Genomic DNA, 22,006 nt, shown 5'->3' with positions numbered 1-22,006 from the left:
GAATAGCATTGAGTCTATATATATCAAACTGGGGAGAATTAACATCTGTCTTCTCTTTCTCCTCGTGAATGTACCGGGGACGCTGTCTTTTCGTCCATACAGAGCCTGGCACATGGGAAGTCCTCACTCAGTGTTGGGGATGCGAATGATGAGATACCTTGTTCATTCCAACCAGAGCCCTTCACAAAAGAGAAAACCTCGGTGACCCTGTGTGACTCACTTATGGTCTCATGCAGAATGACAGCCAGGGAGAGAAGCAACTTGATGGGCTCGGTGGCTGCAGTCGATTCTCTGCCACGTGTTGCTAAGGAGGTAGCAACGTCCTTTTTGCTAATAACGTTGGCGGCTCGGCTGCTTTAAATTTCATTAATTCGGTCTTCTCTGTAGATGGCCGTTCTTCGGTGGGCCTAGGTGTGATGTGTGCCGTGTTACTAGGGATCCGTGTGTGGCTCGTGTCCTGCCTGGCCCCGTGTGCCACCGAGCACATGCTTGAATGGGGAAAGCCACGGTACAGGTTAGGATTTCCATTATGACTCAAAATCCCCAACTTCTGTAAGCTGTGGCACCTTGATACAGCCCCCCTTCATTTTGGGTGCAAACATAATGAATACCTTGATGAAACCTCACTGCACAGTATGTGGAGGGAGGGCCTGTCTGCTTGTCGTCTGTCTTTTCTTTCTGCACGTGTTCTCCTGGGCCTTGTGGAGGCTTCATCCGTCAGCAGGGCTCAGGGTTTGCTGGTGCTGCCGCGAGGCGGTCCTTGTCCATGAGGCCTTCCCTCAGCTGCACCGGGCCCCCTTTCCGTCTCTGCGCAGCGAAGGCCTGGACCAGATAAGTGTTTTGCAGTTGCTAAAAGCTGTGCCTTCTTTTGAGAAACACAGAACCTTAAATCTCTGCCTTCAGCCCCAACTCTTGAGGGTTTGAGAAGTCTCCCAGGGGCTGCCCTGCCTCTGTGGAGCACTGATGTGGGTTTGGTTCTTTCTGAGGGGGTGTAGAAGAGGCTGTTCAGAGGATGGCTGCTGGGAGGGGCGGGGGCGGGCTGGCATCGTCCCTCAGAGCCCGAGTGTGTGGCTTGAACACTTCCTCTGACTGGGCCTCTCTGATCTTGATCAGTGATAAACCTCTCTCTGCCTCAGGTTCTTCATCAGTAGAGTTGAGGTGGTGTCACAGAAGGGTTTAAATGAGATAACTACATGTAAACCGTTTATGTCCCGGGTAGACTGGAGGTCAAATCCAGATCTTCTGATTCCACTGTGGTTCTTTTCGTTATATCCTGCTGGGGGGATGAGGGAGCGGTGCATCGATCAGGGAACGCTTTTGGGCCCTGATTCTCCATCGGTACCCGGCTGGGTTTTGGAAATAGAAAACGAGAGACAGCCCCTTTTCTGCAGGAGCGCAGGGCCTCATGCAGGAGGCGTGGTGTTTGGGGAAGAGCTGTGGTAGCCAGGTGCAGAACTCCAGGGACAGACGGTAGCCCACGCCTCTGCGCGGGGCTCACCCTGCCTCCCAGGTGGTTCACGTCAGAACCACCGCATCCCAGTGCGGGCCAACAGCCCTCACAGCCGCGGGCGCCTCAGAGTCCCCATGTTCTCTTTGACAGAGTCTTCAAGATGAGTGTCCCTGACTACATGCAGTGTGCTGAGGACCACCAGACTCTCCTCGTGGTGGTGCAGCCTGTGGGCATCGTCTCCGAAGAGAACTTCTTCAAGATCTACAAGAGGATCTCCTCCGTGAGCCAGATCAGCGTGCGGGACTCCCAGCGGGTGCTCTGTATCCGCTACAGGCACCACTACCCCCCCGAGAACAACGAGTGGGGCGACTTCCAGACCCACCGCAAAGTCGTGGGCCTCATCACCATCACGGACTGCTTCTCTGCCAAGGACTGGCCGCAGACTTTCGAGAAGTTCCACGTGCAGAAGGAGATCTACGGCTCCACGCTCTACGACTCCCGGCTCTTCGTCTTTGGGCTGCAGGGAGAGACCACCGAGCAGCCGCGCACTGACGTGGCCTTCTACCCCAACTACGAGGACTGCCAGACGGTGGAGAAGAGGATCGAGGACTTCATCGAATCGCTCTTCATTGTGCTCGAGTCCAAGCGTCTGGACAGGGCCACTGACAAGTCCGGGGATAAGATCCCCCTTCTCTGTGTCCCGTTTGAGAAGAAGGACTTTGTAGGACTGGACACAGACAGTAGGTAAGTTTACCTGGGGGCCCAGAGGCTTTGTGCTGGGCTTGCTTCCTGACATCACGAAGGGGGAAGCAGGGGGTAGAATCTGATGCCACAAGGGGTAGACAGGTGCAGTCCACGGTTTTCAGACTTCTAGAAACGGGACAGCCTTTGGTTAGGGGGATTCTGTTTAGGGTTAGTGTGTGTACTTACTTCCCTGTTTCAGCCGGCCCTCTTTGTGGGACCCCCTGAGCCGCTGTCCAGGACGGTGGTCACCTGCGGCTCTTGCGCACCAGAGAGCTGGCCTGTCTGAGCTGAGATGTGCTGTAAGTAAAATGCACATCAGGTATTGAGACTTAGTATGAAAAAAGAAAGAAAATACCTTGTTCATCTTTTTTACGTGTCAAAATGATAATATTTTACGTATATTAGGTTAAGTAAAATATTAAAATTGGTTTCAGTTGTTTTTTACTTTTTAAGACGTGGCAGCTAGAAAACTTTTTGTACGTGGCTCACATTTTATTCCTGTTGGACAGAACTGCCCTACCTAGTGCACAGTTAAGAAACTTCTATTCAGTCTCATCCCTTCGATTTATAGATGAGGTGCTGAGCCCGGAGAGGCGCCGAACTAGGAGCTAGCTGAGCTGAGTGCAAGGTGGAGCTCCTGTCTCCCGGGCTGGGCACTGTGCACGGGTCAGGCCCTTCTTCCCACCTGGTAGCTACAGTGTCCCAGTCCTCGCTTACAGCCAGCCGAGGCGAGCGTCAGGCAATCAGCGATGCTACCATGGACTTCCCAAAGAGCTCCTTCTGCACACGGCAGTGTGTGTATATTCTCTGTGTTATGGGGGGTGTCGAATAGAGCAGGGAAAGGTCAGGCCTCACATTTCCCGAGAGGAAGTCAGCGGCTGCGCTTTGCACCAGAACTGCAGGTTACCGTCTTGTGCTCTGTGCTTGCCCTCTCTGTCCCCTGCACTGCCTCCGCGTATCGTGGCTGCTGTGGTGTCCACACACAGAGGAGGACGATGTGTAGTTTTAGGCGGTGATGCTTTGCCTGGACGAGGTCCCCTTCAGCGAGGGAGAGCGGGGGCTTCATGGCCTTGGGCACCAAGTCCCTCCTTCCCCTCCTGTAGAATGTGGATGTGGGTCTCGCAGGTGAGGATGGAGTGACCTTGTGTCCTGCTGGCAGATGCCCACTGCAGAGTAGGTGCTCAGCGTGTTTCTGGAGTTTACCTGAGATCAAACACTGACTTGCCATTTGTTGGTAAGTTGGAGGAGGAAATGTCACCGAACGGAGAGAAACAGGCCCGGCCCAGCCCTGAGAGTGGGAAGCACAGAGGGGCCTAAGTTCCACCTGCTCTGGTGAGCTGCGGGGTCCGCACTAGTTTTCATTTCCTTGCCAGACGTGTGTGTGTGTGGCTAAGGAAAGGGCACACTGCACCTACGATCTGTGCTCAGTCCTCGCAGTGGCCCCGAGGTCAGCATACCAGCGCTCCCCTTTCCCGCCTTGGGGCTGGGGTGGTGAGGCGGACCAGCCCCGGCAGCGGCGAGGGGCAGCGCTGTGCCGCGCACCAGGCCCTCTCCAAAGCCGGGCCAGAGCGGCCACCTGGTGACCTTCCCTTGCCGCACGGGGCCGCACCGCACACGGCCCCCACACTCCCGAGCCACCGCAGCCTGTGGCTTGGGCAGGGACTGGCCTCTGCTACACAAGGCACCAGTGACATTTTTTTGGTCACTGACTTCTTGGCTTTGAGGTCACAGACCCACCAGAGAATGCCGGCCTGTTTTTGCCATTTGAAATCTATGCTCAATTTGGTGGGAGTAACAAGACTGTCTTGGGACAGCATGCCAGCCCATACTGCCAGGGCAGTAATGCTACCAAGTCTTTATTGAGACCCCCCATGTGCCTGGCATGGCTCTAGGCACCGGGAATCCAGCAGTAGATCGAACTGCCCTCCCGGTGGGACCATTCTGGTCTCGGCATGCCGGAGACACTCAGCCAGCTTTTGAACTTATGTGACACGGTGACGCCAGTGACCTCAGATTAAATACACTCTCCCATCATCCCTGCCGGTCCACTGTTGCTTTCACTCGTCTACAGTGAAACATCTTTTTAAAACAATGATTTGGTGCAGACACAGAGCCCAGCTCTGTCCCACAGCTCTTGGTAGGAGTGTCCAGCTTGAAATGAGACCGTAGTTCGCAGCTCACAAGGAAACGTCTAGGTGGACGCCGAGGTTTGGGTGGCGCACCGATCACGTCCATAGGCCCCGTGGCAGATTTGGCCACTGCAGGCCCCACAGCTCCCCATAACACGAGGTGTGGGCGTATTTCACCAGAACGTTCACATGTGCCCCACGCCTCGAAAGCCCACGGGAGATTCTTGGACATGCAGTGTTGTAGCTGTCAAAGTTATTTTTGTTCTTGTGTGTTTCTAATTTTTGCTTGTTCCTCTCTTCTTTCCTTTTCCTTTTTTTTTCTATCATACCGCCCTGTGAGTATGTTGTTGGGTCTGAAAAGGTAGGCTGTGAACACACCGCATTGTAGTAGCTAGATCTCCCTGTGTGCTGCCTTCACCGCTTGAAAAACCAAAAACTTACTGCTGCCTGGATCCATATATTACCCCAATCATCTTTTCATTTTTTAATTTAAAAAATATTTTGCTTTCTTAAGCACGTAACCCATTGGTGTTTGATATCTGTTCAAATATTTGCTTTGGGGAACTTGTTTTGTCTTACTTAGTATTTGGTGGCAAACGAGCCCTTATTAATCTCTTCTGTTTGGAGGATGGGGGATGCTTGTTGATTTCGGCAGCTGCACAGGGACTTTTCCCCGGGGCATTTTAACCTGGAAAGTCCAAGACTGCAGCTCCTTGCTTGATCCTGGCTTTGGAATGAACGTAGTAGGCACGTGTTTCTTGGCTGTTGCTGTGTGATGTGCATGACAGAGCTTGTAGCCCAGTGGCCACCGGCGAGGGTGCCCGGCTCGGGAGCGTGCTGGCCACAGAGGGACGCTGTCGGAGGACGCGGTCACCAGAGGCCTTTCGCTTTCACCTGGAGCATGCCGTTTTCTTTACTTCACCTTAGCAGCTGTCCTTCATAAAAGGGCAGAGGCTGTTCTGCCACCTATCTTTTGCCCCATCTATGAGGGTGACTTTTCTAGGTATTAGGAAAACATGGCCTTCTAAAGAGCTAGTTCATTTGGAGCTTGTGGACACAAGGACCTCATAGGTGAGCATAGTTTTCTTTCTGCTTTAGCCAGGAAGCATGCCGAGCCAGATGTGTGGTTTACCTTAGCAATCGTGCACCTGCCTTTCCTTTTCACCATGGTGGGTGAGAGGTAGCTGTTTCTGTCTTTGTTGAGGCTCATGCCCGTCACTGACGGGCACGTCGTTAGTTTGCAGCAGTGAAGCTCCAACATTTAACCAAGGTCGGGCCTAGAGGGAGAACCTTTGGCCGACCTAGCTCCTTGTATTTCTCCCTGGCCCATCTCACCCATGGGAAAAGGTCTGGCCACCACCACCGTGCTGGCCAGGAGGCCTTGTTTCTTCTTTACTGCTCTGGTCCACATGTGAACACTTTCTTCCTTCACTTACTTTGTCTCAAGTGAGATAGGCTGGACCTTCTGAAAGGTTCTCTCACATTCTAGGGTGGGGGAACAAAGCACAATAAGTGTAGCAAGTAGAAGACATTGCACCTTCCCGCCTGCAGACATACAGGGCAGGGATGCTGTGATGGCTGGGCTGTGCCCCGCACCACAGGGCCTTTCCTGTTGCTCCCCAGGCCCCGGGGAGCTGTGTGAGAATAGCTTTGCCTGGGTTCCTCCTTTCTCACCTGCTCACCTCTGGGAGGTATGTCTCTTAACCGGGAGCTCTTCTAGATCTCAGACCCTTCAAAGTGCGGATGACAGGAGAAGCATGAGCCCCTTTTTCTGGGCCGTTCTCTTGGCCTTACCTGTGAGACTCACATACCTTCTCTGAGCATCCGGTGCCAGGAGAGACCTCCTGCTCTTTAGAGGGCCGTGACTCAGCCCGCGCTTGCTGTGAGCCTGCTGTGTCCCGCACTGGGTCCTGTGGCACGACCCTGACTATGGTGTGGGGGCAGGGGTGAGGAAAAGAGGACATCGAGTAAGAGACCCAGGGTTTTGACTTGAGCAAGTGGGCATGTGGCGAGGCTGTCTGATGGGGAGGACTGGGAGGTTCCTGCTGGGGGTCGAATTCCAGAGTTAAGTATTGAACATGTATTGTAGACGCGTATTTGACATTCAAGTGACAGTTTCAAAGAGGCAAATGGATTCATGAGCCTGGAGTGCGGAGAAGGAGCGGACCGGAGAACCACGCTGGGAGTTGTCAGTATGTGGCTTGTATTTAGAACCAAGCACGTGGGTGAGCACCTCCAGTGAGGTGTAGCCTGGGGCGGGAGGAGGGGCCAGAGCTGTGACCAGTGGGTGGAGGAATGCCCAGTCTCATGGAGGTTTTGTACGTCATTCTGAGGAGGCTGGGATTTTAGGAGCTGCTGCCATTTATCTTGAAAGTGCTGGTGGGCAGGGCAGCTACTGAAGGAGTCTGAAGGGAATGGTGTATGGGACCTGCGTCCCGGGAAGACGGCTCCTGCAGCAGGAGGGTGGAGGTGAGCCTCCTCAGGGGCCAGAGGCACCTGGGGTGGGGCGCAGAGCCCTGCCGGTCCTTGAGGGAGGGCTCAGAGGCCTGAGGAGTGGGGTGTCCCAGCTTCCCGGTCTGTTCTTCCTGTGGAACAGAGGGTACCTCAGGTAGGGATCTGCTGGGAGAGGTGATGGGGGATTGGGAGCAGAAGCTGACTTATAGAAGGATCGATGGATGGTTCTGGAATAGTCTTTCCCCCAAGTAAGACTTTAAAAAACGCTCTTGAGTACATTGGTAGTTACTTTTGGAGGAAGCAGTTCTTTTTTTTTTTTTTTTAAAGATTTTATTTATTTATTTGAGAGAGAGAATGAGAGAGAGAGAGAGAGAGAAAGCATGAGAGGGGGGAGGGTCAGAGGGAGAAGCAGACTCCCTGCCGAGCAGGGAGCCCGATGCGGGACTCGATCCCGGGACTCCAGGATCATGACCCGAGCCGAAGGCAGTCGCTTAACCAACTGAGCCACCCAGGCGCCCCTGAAGCAGTTCTTTTTTGATCCTTCCCAGTGTGAGGTGCTATACGGGCGGATCCAGAGATGAGTAAGACAGTGCATCACAGGGCTTCCACCACCGGGGGAATAAGGCCCGGGTAAGGGGGGAGGGCGGGAGAGGGGTAAGGTGCCAACTAGCCGCGCTTCCTACATGTGTCACTCAACACAGCGGCGGTATTTGTAGACAGGTCGACAGCTGTGTTACTGGAGGTGGGAAGTGTGTGTGTGGATGCTGAAGTCTTCTCTCGGTCGGAACAGAGAGCACCCCAGGGAAGTGAGCCAGGCACTGGCCAGCTTTGGGGGAGGGGGGGAGGCCTGGCAGCGCCACTGCGTGCACGGACGGGAGCCCAGGCGTGCGTCCCTGAGCTTCTGTTCAGTTGATGTCGTTCTCCTGTGATTCTGCATCAGGACGGACACAGAGTCCCTGCACGGTCCCTTGTGTTGCCATCAGAGTAAGATATATTCACGGTGCTGGAGTGGAACTTCTTTCCCTGTCCAGTCCAGGGGCTGTGACAAGCACGTGAGAATCCTTGGATTTGGGACTTGGGCTGTGCTTTGCTCTTTGTTCCTCCCTTCCCTCTTCTCATCTCTTTCTCCTCTTCCCAAATGCTCTCAGAGAGGCCATGGTCTTAATAGAGGGGGTGGACAAAAACTCAGGTAGAAACAGTGCTGTCGTGTTTGGGGGGCAGCCCTGCCGAGGGCTAAGGGACATGGTGAGGGGGATTCCCAGGACATAGAGCAATCTGCCTTGAGTTCTGAAGACAGAATGAGAGTCAGCCAGGGGAAGGGGCCAGGAGGGTGGCTCAGGGGGCAGGAGCAGCCTGGGCAGCCAGGAGGATGTGGGGTGGGGGCATGAGGCGAGTGCCCCGGGCAGTGCGGTCCATGTCCCAGGCTTCAGGGGAGAGGCTGGGATCCTGGAGAGGACCCTGGAGAGGACCTGTCCTGCAGGGCTTTGGAGGAACTTGGTTTTTATTAAAACTGACAACAGAGGGAGGCAGTGAAGGGTGTCAGTGGGGAATGGCCTTTTGTAGAGGTGTTTGTGGTTTTGATCTGCAGAAAGAGGGGGTTGGGGTGGGCAGGAGCAGCTCAGTCCCTTTGAGACCCATCCGTTCATTTGTTTATTCACAACAAACCTGTTTTTGAGTGTCCAGGGGAGAGGGATGGATGCACCGTAGTAAGCAAAGTGTACTTGCCTTTTTGGAGCTTACAAATGTCAGAAGTTGATTCAGCATAGAATGTTCTAGGAACGCAGCAGGGGCATCTAATCCAAAGTGCAGAGGCAGGAGACAGGGAAGGCTTTTTTGATAAACTGACAGTTGAAATGAGCCCTGAGGAGAGTGTGAAGCAGTTAGGCAGGAGGTCACTGGGGGCCCTGGTAAGCAGTAAGGTGAGGCTGTAGAGTGCAGGGCAGTGGGGCAGTGGGAGGAGGGGAGGCAGGGGCAGCGGGAGGGGGGCTAGAACTGTGCTGGGGAACGGGGTTTGAAGCAGGGGGAGTGACCTAATCAGATTTATGGTCTGGGAAGCCCCTCCTGGCTGGGGCGGGGCTGGGGGTGGGGGAGGAGTGTGTGTGTGTGTGTGTGTGTGTGTCAGGGACATGGTGGAGGGGCCATACAGAGTGGAGGTACCCAGTGGGGGAGGGCAGGGCAGCATATAGGTGTGGTGTTTTCTTATGGGGAGGGCTTGTTAGTGGGGGCCATACTCGCACTGCCTTGGGCTGGGCAGGAGACTGGTGCTTCCTCTTCTCTCCCCTGTCTTCTGCGATGATCTTAGTTCAGCCAGTACTGGGAACAGAGACACCGAATTCCAGGGGGCCGGAGCGTTTCTAGGGCTCGTCAGAGTTAGATCCGGAATGACTTAACTTCGTACTGAGGTCTGTCAATAGTATTCACTTAGCTAGAAACTTCACGTGTTTTGGATTTCCATGGGGGTTTTATTCTTGATGTGATTGCTTTCTCAGGGAAAGAAAATTTAATACAGCTGCTATTTTTCTTGAAAAAAAATTTTAAGAAATTTAATATTTAAAAGAATAGGAATATTTAAAAATGGTAAAGGAAGATTTTGGTATAGTTTCTGAGTAGATAGAAGCCTTTGCATTCTTTAACAGCGTATCCTTGCCAACATTTAAGGAGCTGTTGGTGATGCCCCAGGCCCACCCCCCGAAGGCATTACTGGGGCCGGCTCTGAAGGAGCGGGGTAAGGTCTTGTTTGCGAAAGCCAAGTGGCTGGCTTTTGATATGTAGCACGGCTCTCTTTATACGATAATAATAGGTTTGAAGTTAAGAAAGTGGAAGATAATTGATTTTCAAAAAAAGCTGAAACACCAACTTTCTTGTGCTGATGCTGTGGGCCATTTGCGAAGGAGAATCCTGCTCCGGTGTCGTCTGGGTGAAATGCCCGGGGACGTCACACGTCCCTGTTTCCTCTAGAAGGTAACCGGGCGGGTGTTTGTCAAGTCAGACCATTCCCGCTCCCACACTGGCCGTGTGGCTGCTGCCTCTCGTTATGGAGCCGAAAGCTGCCCCTGAGCATTTTTTTGTGGGGGGGGTCAAATAGGCTCTCGGGGCAGAGGGCGTGCACGAGCAGTGACGCGGCCTCGCCTTGTGTTTTGTAGACATTACAGGAAGCGGTGCCAAGGGCGCATGCGGAAGCACGTGGGGGATTTGTGTCTCCAGGCGGGGATGCTGCACGACTCCCTGGTGCACTACCACATGTCGGTGGAGCTTCTCCGCTCGGTCAATGACTTCCTGTGGCTCGGAGGTAAGATCGTCTCCCGCGGATGTCAGATGCGTGATTTGGAAGAAGAGCGAGAGGGTGCGGGAAGAGAAGCGCTCGGCTGTCTGCATGTCGTGGGGGGTCGTCCCGCCTTGTCTGCTGCCGCGACCCCCCGCCCCCGCCCCCCGCCCCCCGCCCCCTGCCCGCCCTGAGGTCCCCCTGGCACCTGCCCGCACTTTCCTTGACAATGTGCTGCCTTTCCTTGTTCCTCTGGGTTTTGGGTTTTTTTTTTTTTTTTTTAAGATTTTATTTATTTATTTGAGAGAGAGAGAATGAGAGACAGAGAGCACGAGAGGGAAGAGGGCAGAGGGAGAAGCAGGCTCCCTGCTCAGCGGGACTCGATCCCGGGACTCCAGGATCGTGACCTGAGCCGAAGGCAGTCGCTTAACCGACTGAGCCACCCAGGTGCCCTGGGGTTTGTTTTTAAGCACAGCTTGCCCTCTGCTTAGAATGCCATTCCCCACCTTAGTTACCTCTCGCACTCATTCTTCAAAACCTCATCTCTGTACATTAGCTGACAGCGGATTGACTACGTATGGTATATCCATTCAGCGGAGTGTTAATAAGATACGAAAATGTTGGACATTAAAAAAAAAAGGTGGGGGTTGGAATGGGGTAACTGGCTGATGGTCAATTAAAAAAAAAAGAGGTAAAGCTGTGGAAGGTGACAGCACAGGGAGTGTAGTCAGGAGGAGCAGGATACAGTTGGTGACAGATGGCGACCCCACCTGTCGTGCTGAGCACTGATGAACGGACGGACAGCCGAATCAGTACGTTGTACGCCCGACACGAGTATCCCGTTGTCTGTGTGCTGTGCTTCAGTAAATGAAAGACACAGAGCTGAATGAAGTCCGGGTGCCCCTCCAGCATGGGCGAACCTCGAAAGCACCACGTTAAGTCCAAGGAGCCGGACACAAAGGGCCGCCTCTTTTTTTTTTTTAAATAAAGATTTTATTTATTTATTTGACAGAGAGACACAGCGAGAGAGGGAACACAAGCATGGGGGAGCTGGAGAGGGAGAAGCAGGCCTCCCACGGAGCAGGGAGCCTGATGTGGGGCTCGATCCCAGGACCCTGGGACCATGACCTGAGCCGATGGCAGATGCTTAACGACTGAGCCACCCAGGCACCCCAAAGGGCCGCCTCTTATCTGGATTGTCCCGAAAAGGCAGGGGACTGATGACCAGTTGCCAGGGGCTGGGCAGAGGGGCATGTGAGTGCTGGTGGCTGTGGGGCCTCCTTCTGGGGTGATGAAAACATTCTGGAATTAGATGGTGGTGAAGGTTGCACACTTGTGAATTGGATACTGCTCCGTGGGTGAGTGGTAATGCTCTGTGAGTTACCTTTCAATTTGAAACACTAACAAACGAATTAAAAACCTACTTCAAAGGAGAGCCTTCTCTCACCCCTCTAGGCAGTGGGAGCCTGTGGTGTCTTGTACTGAGCCCTGCCTGTTATGGGGCTTGCCCTTTGTGCTGGAATTGTGTGTTTATGTGTGTTTTCCCTTGGGGGACCATCTCCTGGGGGTGGACTGGGAGGCACGGTCTGTGTGTGTCCATAATCAGCTTATTGTACGTGTCCCGTAAATGCTTGTTAAATAAACATCGTGTGAGTGAGGAGTGAAAAAGGGTTCTTTCCTGGAAAGGTGAGTCGGGGGGGGCCTGTCAGCTACTTATGAATACAAGTCAGAATGAAGTAATGAAGTCAGTTCTTTATTTTATTTTATTTTATTTTATTTTATTTTATTTTATTTTATTTAAGATTTTATTTATTTATTTGACAGAGAGAGACAGCAAGAGAGGGAACACAAGCAGGGGGAGTGGGAGAGGGAGAAGCAGACTTCCCGCTGAGCAGGGAGCCCCATGTGGGTTCCATCCCAGGACCCTGGGATCATGACCTGAGCCGAAGGCAGACGCTTAATGACTGAGCCACCCAGATGTCCCTGCAGTCAGTTCTTTAATAGAAGTTTATCAACGTGCTGTAGAACACAGTAAATACAAGAAATTCTTAAAATGGACTTCCGTTTCAGAATTTGGTTTCTTAAAGAGGCTAGAGATTGACTGATTGGTGGAATATATCCGTACCCCACTGAGCTATAACATTAGGGCCCCTGCATCGGGCATTATCCAGGAAGAATGGCCCCCATGCCCGTGGGGGGCCCACAGAGTGATAAGCTAGGTCGGCGGGGTTCCTGAGAAGGGGGGTGTGCTGTGGACTGCTTTCTCCTGCAGCCTCTCATCAGCCACGGGCTCCGCGACCTGTGGCTTCGTAACAGATCGGAACAGAAGCAGACAGGAGGGTCCAGCTCCCTCGTATCACGCCGGACATGAAAGACATTTGTAGAAGTGTAAAACAGTGCTGCTCTGCCAGCATATATTTTTGTTTTGGAAAATAGTGTTCATAAAAATGTAACACGTAATGGGCTCATTATGATTTTAAAAGGAATGAGCACATGTTTAAATCTTTCCTTAGCTTTATTTTCAAACAGGGTAAGTATCTGTAGATGTACCCGGCACAAACCGGATCACAGAAGGTCTTTGTGATCCTCAGTGAGTTTTCATAGTGTGGAGGGGCGCTCAGACCACCACGTTTGAGGACCGCGAACACAGTGGCACGACGTGTCTGGCCCGTGGCACGGCTAGAGACTCTTAGGCTGTAACTGCCCACATAGAAGAACAAAATGTGGCTGCCTTTGAGGACACAGGCTTACCGGTGTTCGCTCTGAGGGTGCCAGATGCATTTAGGGTGTGTGATGGGACGAGGCGGTATGGTCCTGCTTTGCGGGTCTTGTTTTTGAATATTTTCAATCCAGGGCATTTTCTGCTGCCCAGCTCTGTAGCGTCAGAATCGGGCGCAGAGCCTGCCTCCCGGTAAGCCCTAAACTTTTGGTTAAAGGGACAAGGAGGCTGGTCCATGTCACGTGTGTACCCAGACTCTCAGTGAGGCCTTGCGTTTCCTGAGAGTGTTCGGTGTTGCCAGCTTGGGCCTGTGCCCGGGAAACGTGATGGGTGGCATGTACCTGTTTGTAACCAAGCCAGTGATCTGTAGGTTCGATCTTTGTTTTGGGGAAAAATGGGCATTTCCACATAATCGAACTATTTAAATCATTCTCAGCCACTGCAGTTTGAGCTCATGATGGGCCACTAACTTTATACTGATGGTGCCTTTTTTTTTTTTTTTCCACACCCAGCTGCCCTTGAAGGGTTATGTTCGGCTTCTGTCATCTATCACTATCCTGGTGGAACCGGGGGTAAGACTGGAGCTCGAAGGTTCCAGAGTAGCTCACTTCCTGCCGAAGCAGCCAACAGACATCGACCAGGTAAGCTCTGCACTTTCCTCCTGCCTGGACTCAGTTACAGTCTGTAAGCAAGGTGGGGGTGGTTGTCACTGATATGTTTCCCTCTGGGTTACACCTCACAGATGTTTAGATAAAATATAAAATCTCTTGAGTCAGAAATCTTGCATGAGACATTTTCTTCTGACTTTATTGAATATTGATCTTATGGAATCTTACTATTAATGGGTTACAATGATTGGTTGATTTCTGGAACACTTGAATGAAGTTTCTTGGTAGACTGACCTCAAAATTCTGTGTCTGGATCTTTTTCTTAATTTTTGTATATTTAGGGAAGCTGGCCCCAGATGTTGACTTTAACAGCTAATTCAGGGCCTGGACTCTTCTTTATTTCTGGTTTGATGAGGTTCTCTTAGTAAGTTAAGTTTGAATTGCTTATGTTTGGCAGCACCAATGAAGAGTAAAAAATCTTCTTTGGAGGAGCAGACTCACAAGTGCTTGTCAAATGAACTTGACCCTTCTGACCCTTAATGAATGAACTGTGGCCTCAGTCATGAAGATAAGAACAAAGAACAGAGGTCAAGGCTTTACATACAATTGCTAGGTGTGTTTTGATCGATGAGATGTTTAGACACCTTTTCCTCCAAAGAGAAAGCCCACAGTAGTTAATGTGTATTGGATAGGGAAGTGGCCTGAATGTGTGGTTTCCTGAATTATACCTTTTCCCATGACCAACAGAGAGTGCAGATGGCCTTTAGGAGCGGGTTTACTGTGGCTGCACAGCTGGAACCGGGTGCACCTTTTGTAGGACTGCTCAGGTGGATCTGTAATGGTTCTGGAAGATATTTCATCCTTCTTCAGCACAGCGCTCCTCATGATTTCCGTGGCCCCCAGTTACGTGAGGGGAAGGTACAGCAGGCCGAGGAGAGATGTGGAGTCTGAGGCTGGGCGGGCCTCCCTCTCCTGTGCTTGGACCCTGACTGGCCTCCTCCTGGCTGCGGTCCTGCCGGCCCTGCTGTGGGGCTCCACGTCCTTCCCCAACCCGAGAGGACCGGCTCCCGCGCTCTCTCTGGGAGCCTTTTGTTGGAGGTGGTTGTTTCCCCTGTTTGAAGAGTTCTAGTGTGTTGAGACTGTTCTACTGATGTGATTAGTGAGACTCTAGACACTTTTTAGAGAAATGTTTCATTTTCCCCGTTGGCTGAACGTAGGCAAAGAAAAGGTTTCAGCTGTTTTTGAAAAACTGCTTTGACTGCAGTAGAGGAATGTCTCTCTTCAGCTTCGCAGAGTGTAAAAAGCTCAGGCTCTTCTACTTTTGGAAGATGGTGCGGCAAAGCCCAGGCGAGGGCCGACAGCACGCCGGGCCCGCTTTACTGCCCTTCCCGCAGACAGGAGTCCAGGCCCGTCACCGCGCTCCGTCTCGTGTGTTGTTTTATCTTGGTGATGACTTCAGGATTGTCTGTCTGTGGCCCCCTCGTCCTACAGCGGCGGGGGCGGGGGGGGTGCTGTATGGCATCTGCTCTCTGGGGTGAAGACCAGACAAGCCGATGACCTAACGTTCTCCCTTGAGTTCCTTTCTCAGCAGCTGAAATGCAGGTGTCATTTACTGTTAGTGTGACCTGGAATGTTTCATCTCTTGGTGCCTCAGTTTGTCTATCTCTAAGACGAGGAAGATAGTGACAGTGCTTCCCTCATAGGGTTCCTGTGAAGGTGTGTGAGATGCATACGTAGGGGACCTGGACCTGCCCTACGTGGTCCTGGGTAACCGTTAGCGGCCATGTCAGCCAGAGTGTTAGTGTGGAGTGTTAGGTCTTTTTAAGACTTAGTGATAGGAATTCACAAGTGCGGTTAGAAGACCCTTGACGGCTCGGACTCCAGCTATGTGGTTTTCCAGCAGATGTCCTCGCATTGAGTTATCATAGTTTCAAAAGAATTCTGTAGTCCCCTCCTCTTTTGCTTTAATTCCCCTTTTGTTTTATTTTTTAAACTTTCCTAGTATTCAAAAGTTAGAGGCCACAAATTCTTTTTTTCTTGGAGACTTGCATATGAACCTGTAAGTCTATATAATAAATAAACAAAACTTGGTTTATTAAAAAAATCACTAGGACATTCTGCAATTAATCTGAAAAGAAATGCTTATTGACTTGTAGATGTTTCTTCTTTGTGGTTACTTCTACTCTTTGGTCTGTCTTAGTTTATTAATCATCACCATCATCATCATTATCAAAATAGCTATGAATTATTTGGGAGCTACCTGGCCAGGGGCTGTGCTCAGTGCTCCCCTTGCGTCCTGCCTCCCGGCAGGCATGGAAATCCATGTATCCATGTCCCCTCTGTGTGGGTGAGGGATCAAGGCTGAAAGACATGTGTCCCTGGCCCCCTGTCATGCAGCTGGTGGGGGCTGACTCAGGGCCGGGGCCCAGGCTGCTTTGACCGTGCGGCACGTGCTCTGTTGCTCTGCTATCCAGCCTCCCACTGGCTGGTTTCCCGAGCATCGGTGAGTTCATCAGTGCCAGACTTCCGCGGTCTCAGCCTGACGCGGCCTTAAAAGAAGAGACGTCAGTGAGACTATGGGACAGAGGGGCAGAGACTGAAATCGGACGCTTCCGCAGTTGATTTAGTCTCTGCCAACAATGTAAAAAGTTAATATTTTAACTCCATAAGCACTAAAAATAAAACATTTTAAAAATGATGACAGTGCAAAAGAGAAGTGGGCTTTGAAAATCCAGCCGTTGCCAATGACTTAGTGCTTGTTTTTCTCTGGTGATGCTTGTTGGGAGAAAAAGTTATACAGACTGAACTGGTTTTATGTAGTCGTGAGTACGGAAGAAAAGAGTAAGTTAGTAAATGTTGAGAGAAAGTAACAATCTAGACTCTTTTCTTTCTGATGATGAATATGTAGGTTTTATGGGACTTGGGCCTTGTCAGCCTTGCTTTTTATGGCCCAAGTATATTTCCTCACTTGTGGAATTTGAATAATGTTACTTAATTTGTGTGATTATGAGAATTAGCTACCTTTTATACAAAGCACCTAAGAGGCGCTCAATAAACATTTACTGTCACAAATAGCATAGATTATTTAGCAGGATCAACTTTGAATACTGAAGAGGGTGGTTTGTTTCTGATGCATGTTCAATAGTATATGCATATGATAATACGAGTATGATTTAAAGTGCTATGGATACAGTGACATTTTTTATTTTATTTTAAAGATTTTATTTATTTAATTGACAGAGAGAGAGAGAGAGTGAGAGAGGGAACACAAGCAGGGGGGTGTGAGAGGGAGAAGCAGGCTTCCCGCTGAGCAGAGAGCCCGATGCGGGGCTCGATCGCAGGACCCCGGGATCATGACCTGAGCCAAAGGCAGTCGCTTAACCAACTGAGCCATCCAGGCGCCCCTCCGGTGACATTTTTTAGCGCAATATGAAGTTTTGATGAAATTAGTGTTGTTCTAGTAAGATGGGGAACAGCTAAATTGCCTTAAGCTGGAGAACTTGATGATTTTTTGTACAGAATGTGTGTTTTTACAACTCAGAATTCATATTGCCATGTAATCATTCACTAAAACCTTTAAATTACTAGGAATTTGACGATAGCCAATGTTTAGAAAAATTGATATTGAGCTGTTTCCAGGGAATAAGCTTATCTCTTTTGTGAGTGAAGAAAATTTTGATTTTTTTCTGTATTCTTAAAAGGTTAAAAAATTGAAAATGTTGATTTGACATCATTTTTTTAAAAATGGAATAAAAGGGGGGAACTCATGCTGTTTTACTGTGTAACTAAACGTTTTTGTGTTTCAACACAGTTGTATGATTTATAGTTACCAGCTCTTTGGGAAGTATTTTGCAAGACACTTAGGCTACCTACTGTTGGAAAAACACAAATGTGACTTTTATGCATCCAGGGCTAGTATAGCTCTGCTGGGTTTTGGTACAGTGCAAGATGCGAGGACTAGGAGTAGGCTTTGCTACTGAGTGCTGGAAGGACAGACTCCCTGGGTCTCAGCCTCCCTGAGAACGGGGGCTGAACCAGATGCCCAAGACCCCTTCCCGTTAAGGTTGGTTTCCATGAGCCTATGTCTTGTTTAAGGTTCCAGATTAAGTGCTGACTACCACTCCCTTTCCTACAGCAGAATTTCATATTGCTAGCTCAGCTTTTAGTAAGGTCTCTGAGCATCCTATTTTTAAAAATCTACTGATCTTTTCTTAGCATGCAGGCAATTTTTGTTGCACCTTTCCCAGCAACTTGGAGAGCCTTTCCGTGGCCCTAGGCGGTGCCCTTGCGCCTTTGAAAAGTCTTAATTTTCCTGTTTGTGAAAGACTTAACCAATGTTCCTTTAGTTTGATTTTTTTGTTTAATGCTTTGGAATAGTACAGTGTCCATTATGTCTGGGTGTTCCAGTGAGATCTTATTTTTATTCTGTCATCTCTGTGAAAATTTCAGGTGTGCTGTGTGAACAGTGGTGAAACTGGACTCTTCTTCCGATATTAGAGGCCAGTCAGCCGTGCTTTCATAAAAGAGGTGGAAACAGTCTCTGGAGTGCCTTGACGCTGAAGAACTCTGAGTTCCCCGAGGGTTCATCGGGGCGGGGGGAGGGGGGGATTTGGTTGCAGGGACCAAGCCTCGTGTTTTGATTGGGTAGGAGTGCGCACGCTGCCACTTGGCCTTGTGAACCTGAGTCCATACTTTCTGAGTTTTTTTCTCATTTGAAAAACAAGGATGCTAATGTCTGCTTTGGAGAATTGTGAGGATCACAGAGAAATTATGTAAAGTGTTTAGCACAGTGGTTATCTCATAAAAGAGCTCGTGAACTTCGGCTGTTATTCTGCACGAAGCCATCATCTTAAGGGTTTAAAATATGAAATGATGATTTTGGGAAGAAAGATGCAGTTAAGAAACGAGTGAACTATTTGAGGAGGGTCAGCAGTTCCTGTGCTCGGACTTCTGCAGCAGCACCAGAGATAGGGCCTTTATGTGGTCGCTCTGAACCTATGTGAAGTCACAGAACTTTTTGTTAATTAGTGTCTGTTGGGGCTTAAGGGGGCCCAATCATTGCACTCCTATTTTCTCCACCAGCCAACTGGGAGACGAGACGAGATGGAAGAGGAGGCAGGTGGAGACAAATGGCACCTTTGTTACTGATAAAGCCCATTCTCCATGAACTTTAGGGATGCAGGAAAATGGGCAGGCTGTACTGTATCCAAAAATGAACAGACTCTCCCGTCCCAGGGGGCTCTGGACCGCAGGGTCCTTCCCATGAGAGGACCTGCCCCTGTCCTCAGGGCGGGAAGCCAAGGACCCTGCGGCGGGCCAGCACCAGCGGAGGAAGAGGGTTTCACATGTGCAGCTCACCTCCCAAACATCCTGAAGTTGGAAGTCAGGCCATTTGAGTGAGGAGGACGAGCAGGGGCCCGCGGTCCAGGACTGTTGTGGGGAGAGACCTCCTCATGGAAATCAGAGGAGCAGGGAGGAAGGGGCTCCTTCCCTTCACTTTCCACAGGTCATGGGGTGGAGCATGAGGGCGCTGCCCAAGAACTTGTAAATGGGAAAACAAGGACGTACGAAAGATGATTAGAAGGGAGGTTTGTGAAATCACCTTAACAGTTACCATTTTTTGAGCACTTAAAATGTGCTACACACGATTCTCAGCGCTTTACATAAACCAATGTAATCCCTTCATCCTCACAGCAACCCAGCAGAATAGCCTTGATTATTGTGCCCATTGTACAGATGTGAAAATTGAGGCATAGACAGGGTGAGCAACCTGACCAGGCTCACGGAGCTAGCAAGTGTCAGAGCAGGGGTCTTGGCTCCCAGAGATTGGCTTTAGGTGTTTGGGGGTGTCAGCCTGTCTGTAGATCTTCAAGGGCATCTATCCATGAGTCAGGGCTCGGTCAGCTTAGAAAGAGTGGCAGAGGGAGTGTTACACGAGTGTTGACCGTGAGAGTCATAGTGATCAGCCTTGATTGCTCGTCTAGGCAGCAGATCTGTCCCTGTAACAGAAGGAGAGTCCCAGTTAATCTAGGAAAATACCTTCCTGCTCGGCTTCTGTCCGTGCTCACCACGTAACCTCCTGCCTGTGATTGGGCTGTTGAGGAGAAGAGTGCTGATTGTTGAACTGAGATATTTTGGTCTGATTGATAATTATGTCTTCTATTACATTACTAAGTTCAACCTCCACTTTTTTTTTTTTACGTGAGTCTCTCAGGAGTTTGGTTAATGTGAAATCAGTCCACTAGAGCCTGATGATGCTGATAATCAAATTTCTGAGCATGTCAAGGTGCTTCCGTCCATGGCGACCTGGCTGGAGGACACCCTTTCTCTCAGTGTGTGATTTCTTTGGATAGCACCCGCTGTTCCCCCGCCCCCACCCACATAAGACGAGAGGCCTTCCGAGTAGGCCAGATAACAGACAGCAAAGTACACATGCTCCTCTTCCCAATCAGAAAACTATCAAGTGCCTGGAAATGAGCTAATAGAAGGCTTCCAGGAAGTCCAATTAGATGTTGAAGTCCATTTGGTAAAAAGCTGTCCATTTTTTTTGCAGCTGGGCTTTTCCTTTGCTGTTTGAAAAAACTGTCTGGGCCATGTGGCTTACCGACTCCCATTAGATTAGATGAAGGGAATGTAAAAGGCAAAAGAGGTTTGTTCCAGACGGTCCGTCCACACCAGTGAGAAGTGGTAGTCAGCTGCCTGCATGAGACATGAGACAAAGATTTTTACACGTTGAATAGGAGAACTTTAAAAGCTCTGCAATTGGAGTGCACTTAGTATGGGGCCCAGTCCATCACTCCATGTGCTGAGAGGTCAAATAATTGATGACTCTGAGCAGAGGCAGAAAAAAGTGCCAGTCGCATCCCCTGTTCCATGGATATGGCACAGTGTAGTATATTTGACCAGGTTTTTGCTGAACAAGAGTTTCTAGGGTTATCTGGAAACCCCCCATTCCCCAAGGGTCCACAGCTGAGTGTCCCCTCAGGACATATCTGTCTGCTCTGTCCCTGGGCATGGCGGTGGGGACAGAGTGATGCTGGGGCATCCCTGGCCCCTCTGACTGCCGGTCTCCTCAGTAGCGTGCGGGCTTAATCATCCCTGTCTTCTTTGCAGGGCAGTTCTGAGAATTACACAGAGTGGCTGTCAGGCGTTTGGCTTGGCGTGTAGTTGGCATTCAATAAAAAGCACCTGTTTGTTTATTATAATTGTGGCTTCTAGATTACAGTGATTTTTGTGTCTGCATTTAAATATAGACATTGCAATACACCAAACAGCTCTTAAATAGGATTGTGGGACCTATTCTTTATATATAAACAATTGAATAACTGCTATTTCAGTAAGAATACATATCATTGGGATATACCTTTTTGAATCTTGCTAACATGTTTAAAAATGATTGTAGCTAGTGATAAACACAACTCTTGGAACCAGTACTTCTTAGGGTGTGTTTTGCCATCATGGGAAATTACCTTCTACAGAGAAGGCTAATTGGATCTCATTGATACTTGGGTAATTTAGCAGATGATCGAGGCTTTCAAAGCTTCTTGATAATAATGAAGTTAACTGTTTTGCATTGTACCTACTAAAAGTTGGAAATCCTTCGCTTGTGAAGCGTCCAGTAATTCAGTGAGTGTGTGTGTGAGTGTGAGTGTGAGATTTCAGGAGGATGGCGCTGAGTGTGAGATTTCAGGAGGATGGCGCTGAATGTGAGTGTGAGATTTCAGGAGGATGGTGCTGAGTGTGAGCATGAGATTTCAGGAGGATGGCGCTGAGTTACTTGCAACAACTTTGCCCTCCATTCCAAGCTGTGGGCACATATTTGCACAAACAAATTGTTATTCCTTTGTCAGTTGGCTTATCTGTGGGAATGAGAAATTCTCGTACTTGATTAAGGAGGTTGGGGGAGCATGCGCTTGGAGGGTGGGAGGGCAGGAGGCAAGGCCCTCCACAGTTTGTGCAGGGTATGACTAATGGCAGCTGTTCTATTTTTGTCTCCTAAAGCAAAAAGGCACTGAACTTGTGACATACTCTTACTCAGAATTGCTCTCCTGATCAGATAGAAGTGTCTCAGAATTTACAAGGGCGATGTGAATCATGAAATGTGATTAGTAGTTGTCTTTAAAAGTAGTTTTGTTTTCCAAATAAAAGACCATAATCTGTTCTTTCTTCCAGGGGCACAAGAAGTTCTCATTGATCCAGGTACATGATCTATGTGCTTAGTTTCTTTTGGTTCTTTTTTTAAGTGCTTGTTTCATGGTGGTGTGAATGAATGGTTAAAATTTCTGGATTGTGATCTTTGGAACATTCTGATTTAAGTAATTTTAAATCAGAACTGTTAAAAGCCTGATTATGGTTTGGTCCTTGTTTGATGGGGCACCCTATTGATTTATGTTGTCTGTTGAAGAGGGGAATTCTTCCTCCAGCATGGTTAAGTGAATGATTTGCAATGATTTAAAATTCTTTGAATGCATTGAGCATGCTTGTCCAGTTAATTTTGAATTTATTCATAGTAATGACTTTGCCCTGATTTTGTGGTTTGTGCCCTCTCAACATGAACTTCAATTCTTGATTGCATTTTGTGTATGTATTCTTAACAGAGAAAGAAATTTTGTGTGTTTTACAGAGGTGGGTTTTCCTTTC

General features: G+C 49.7%; 1 protein-coding gene across 5 annotated transcripts in view; it reads left to right on the top strand.

Annotated features, from left to right (window-relative positions):
- Window positions 1-22,006, top strand: part of TRAPPC9 (trafficking protein particle complex 9) — a 545,767-nt gene that overhangs the window by 5,523 nt on the left and 518,238 nt on the right. For 3 of the 5 annotated variants that reach the window (XM_035012000.1, XM_035011998.1, XM_035011997.1), the window contains exons 2-5: window positions 1,601-2,194; window positions 9,921-10,066; window positions 13,271-13,399; window positions 21,539-21,565. In XM_035012000.1, coding sequence (XP_034867891.1) covers window positions 1,611-2,194; window positions 9,921-10,066; window positions 13,271-13,399; window positions 21,539-21,565 — 886 coding nt within the window. In that variant the 5' untranslated portion in view covers window positions 1,601-1,610. Of the gene's footprint in view, window positions 1-294; window positions 313-1,600; window positions 2,195-9,920; window positions 10,067-13,270; window positions 13,400-21,538; window positions 21,566-22,006 lie in introns of those variants that run through there. The other 2 variants (XM_035011996.1, XM_035011999.1) reach the window with 2 other exon arrangements.

The sequence above is a fragment of the Mirounga leonina genome, unplaced genomic scaffold, assembly GCF_011800145.1.
Source record: "Mirounga leonina isolate KUSES-001 unplaced genomic scaffold, KU_Mleo_1.0 Mir_165, whole genome shotgun sequence".
Classification (NCBI taxonomy): domain Eukaryota; kingdom Metazoa; phylum Chordata; class Mammalia; order Carnivora; family Phocidae; genus Mirounga; species Mirounga leonina.
This window is presented reverse-complemented; position numbering and strand designations above follow the sequence as displayed.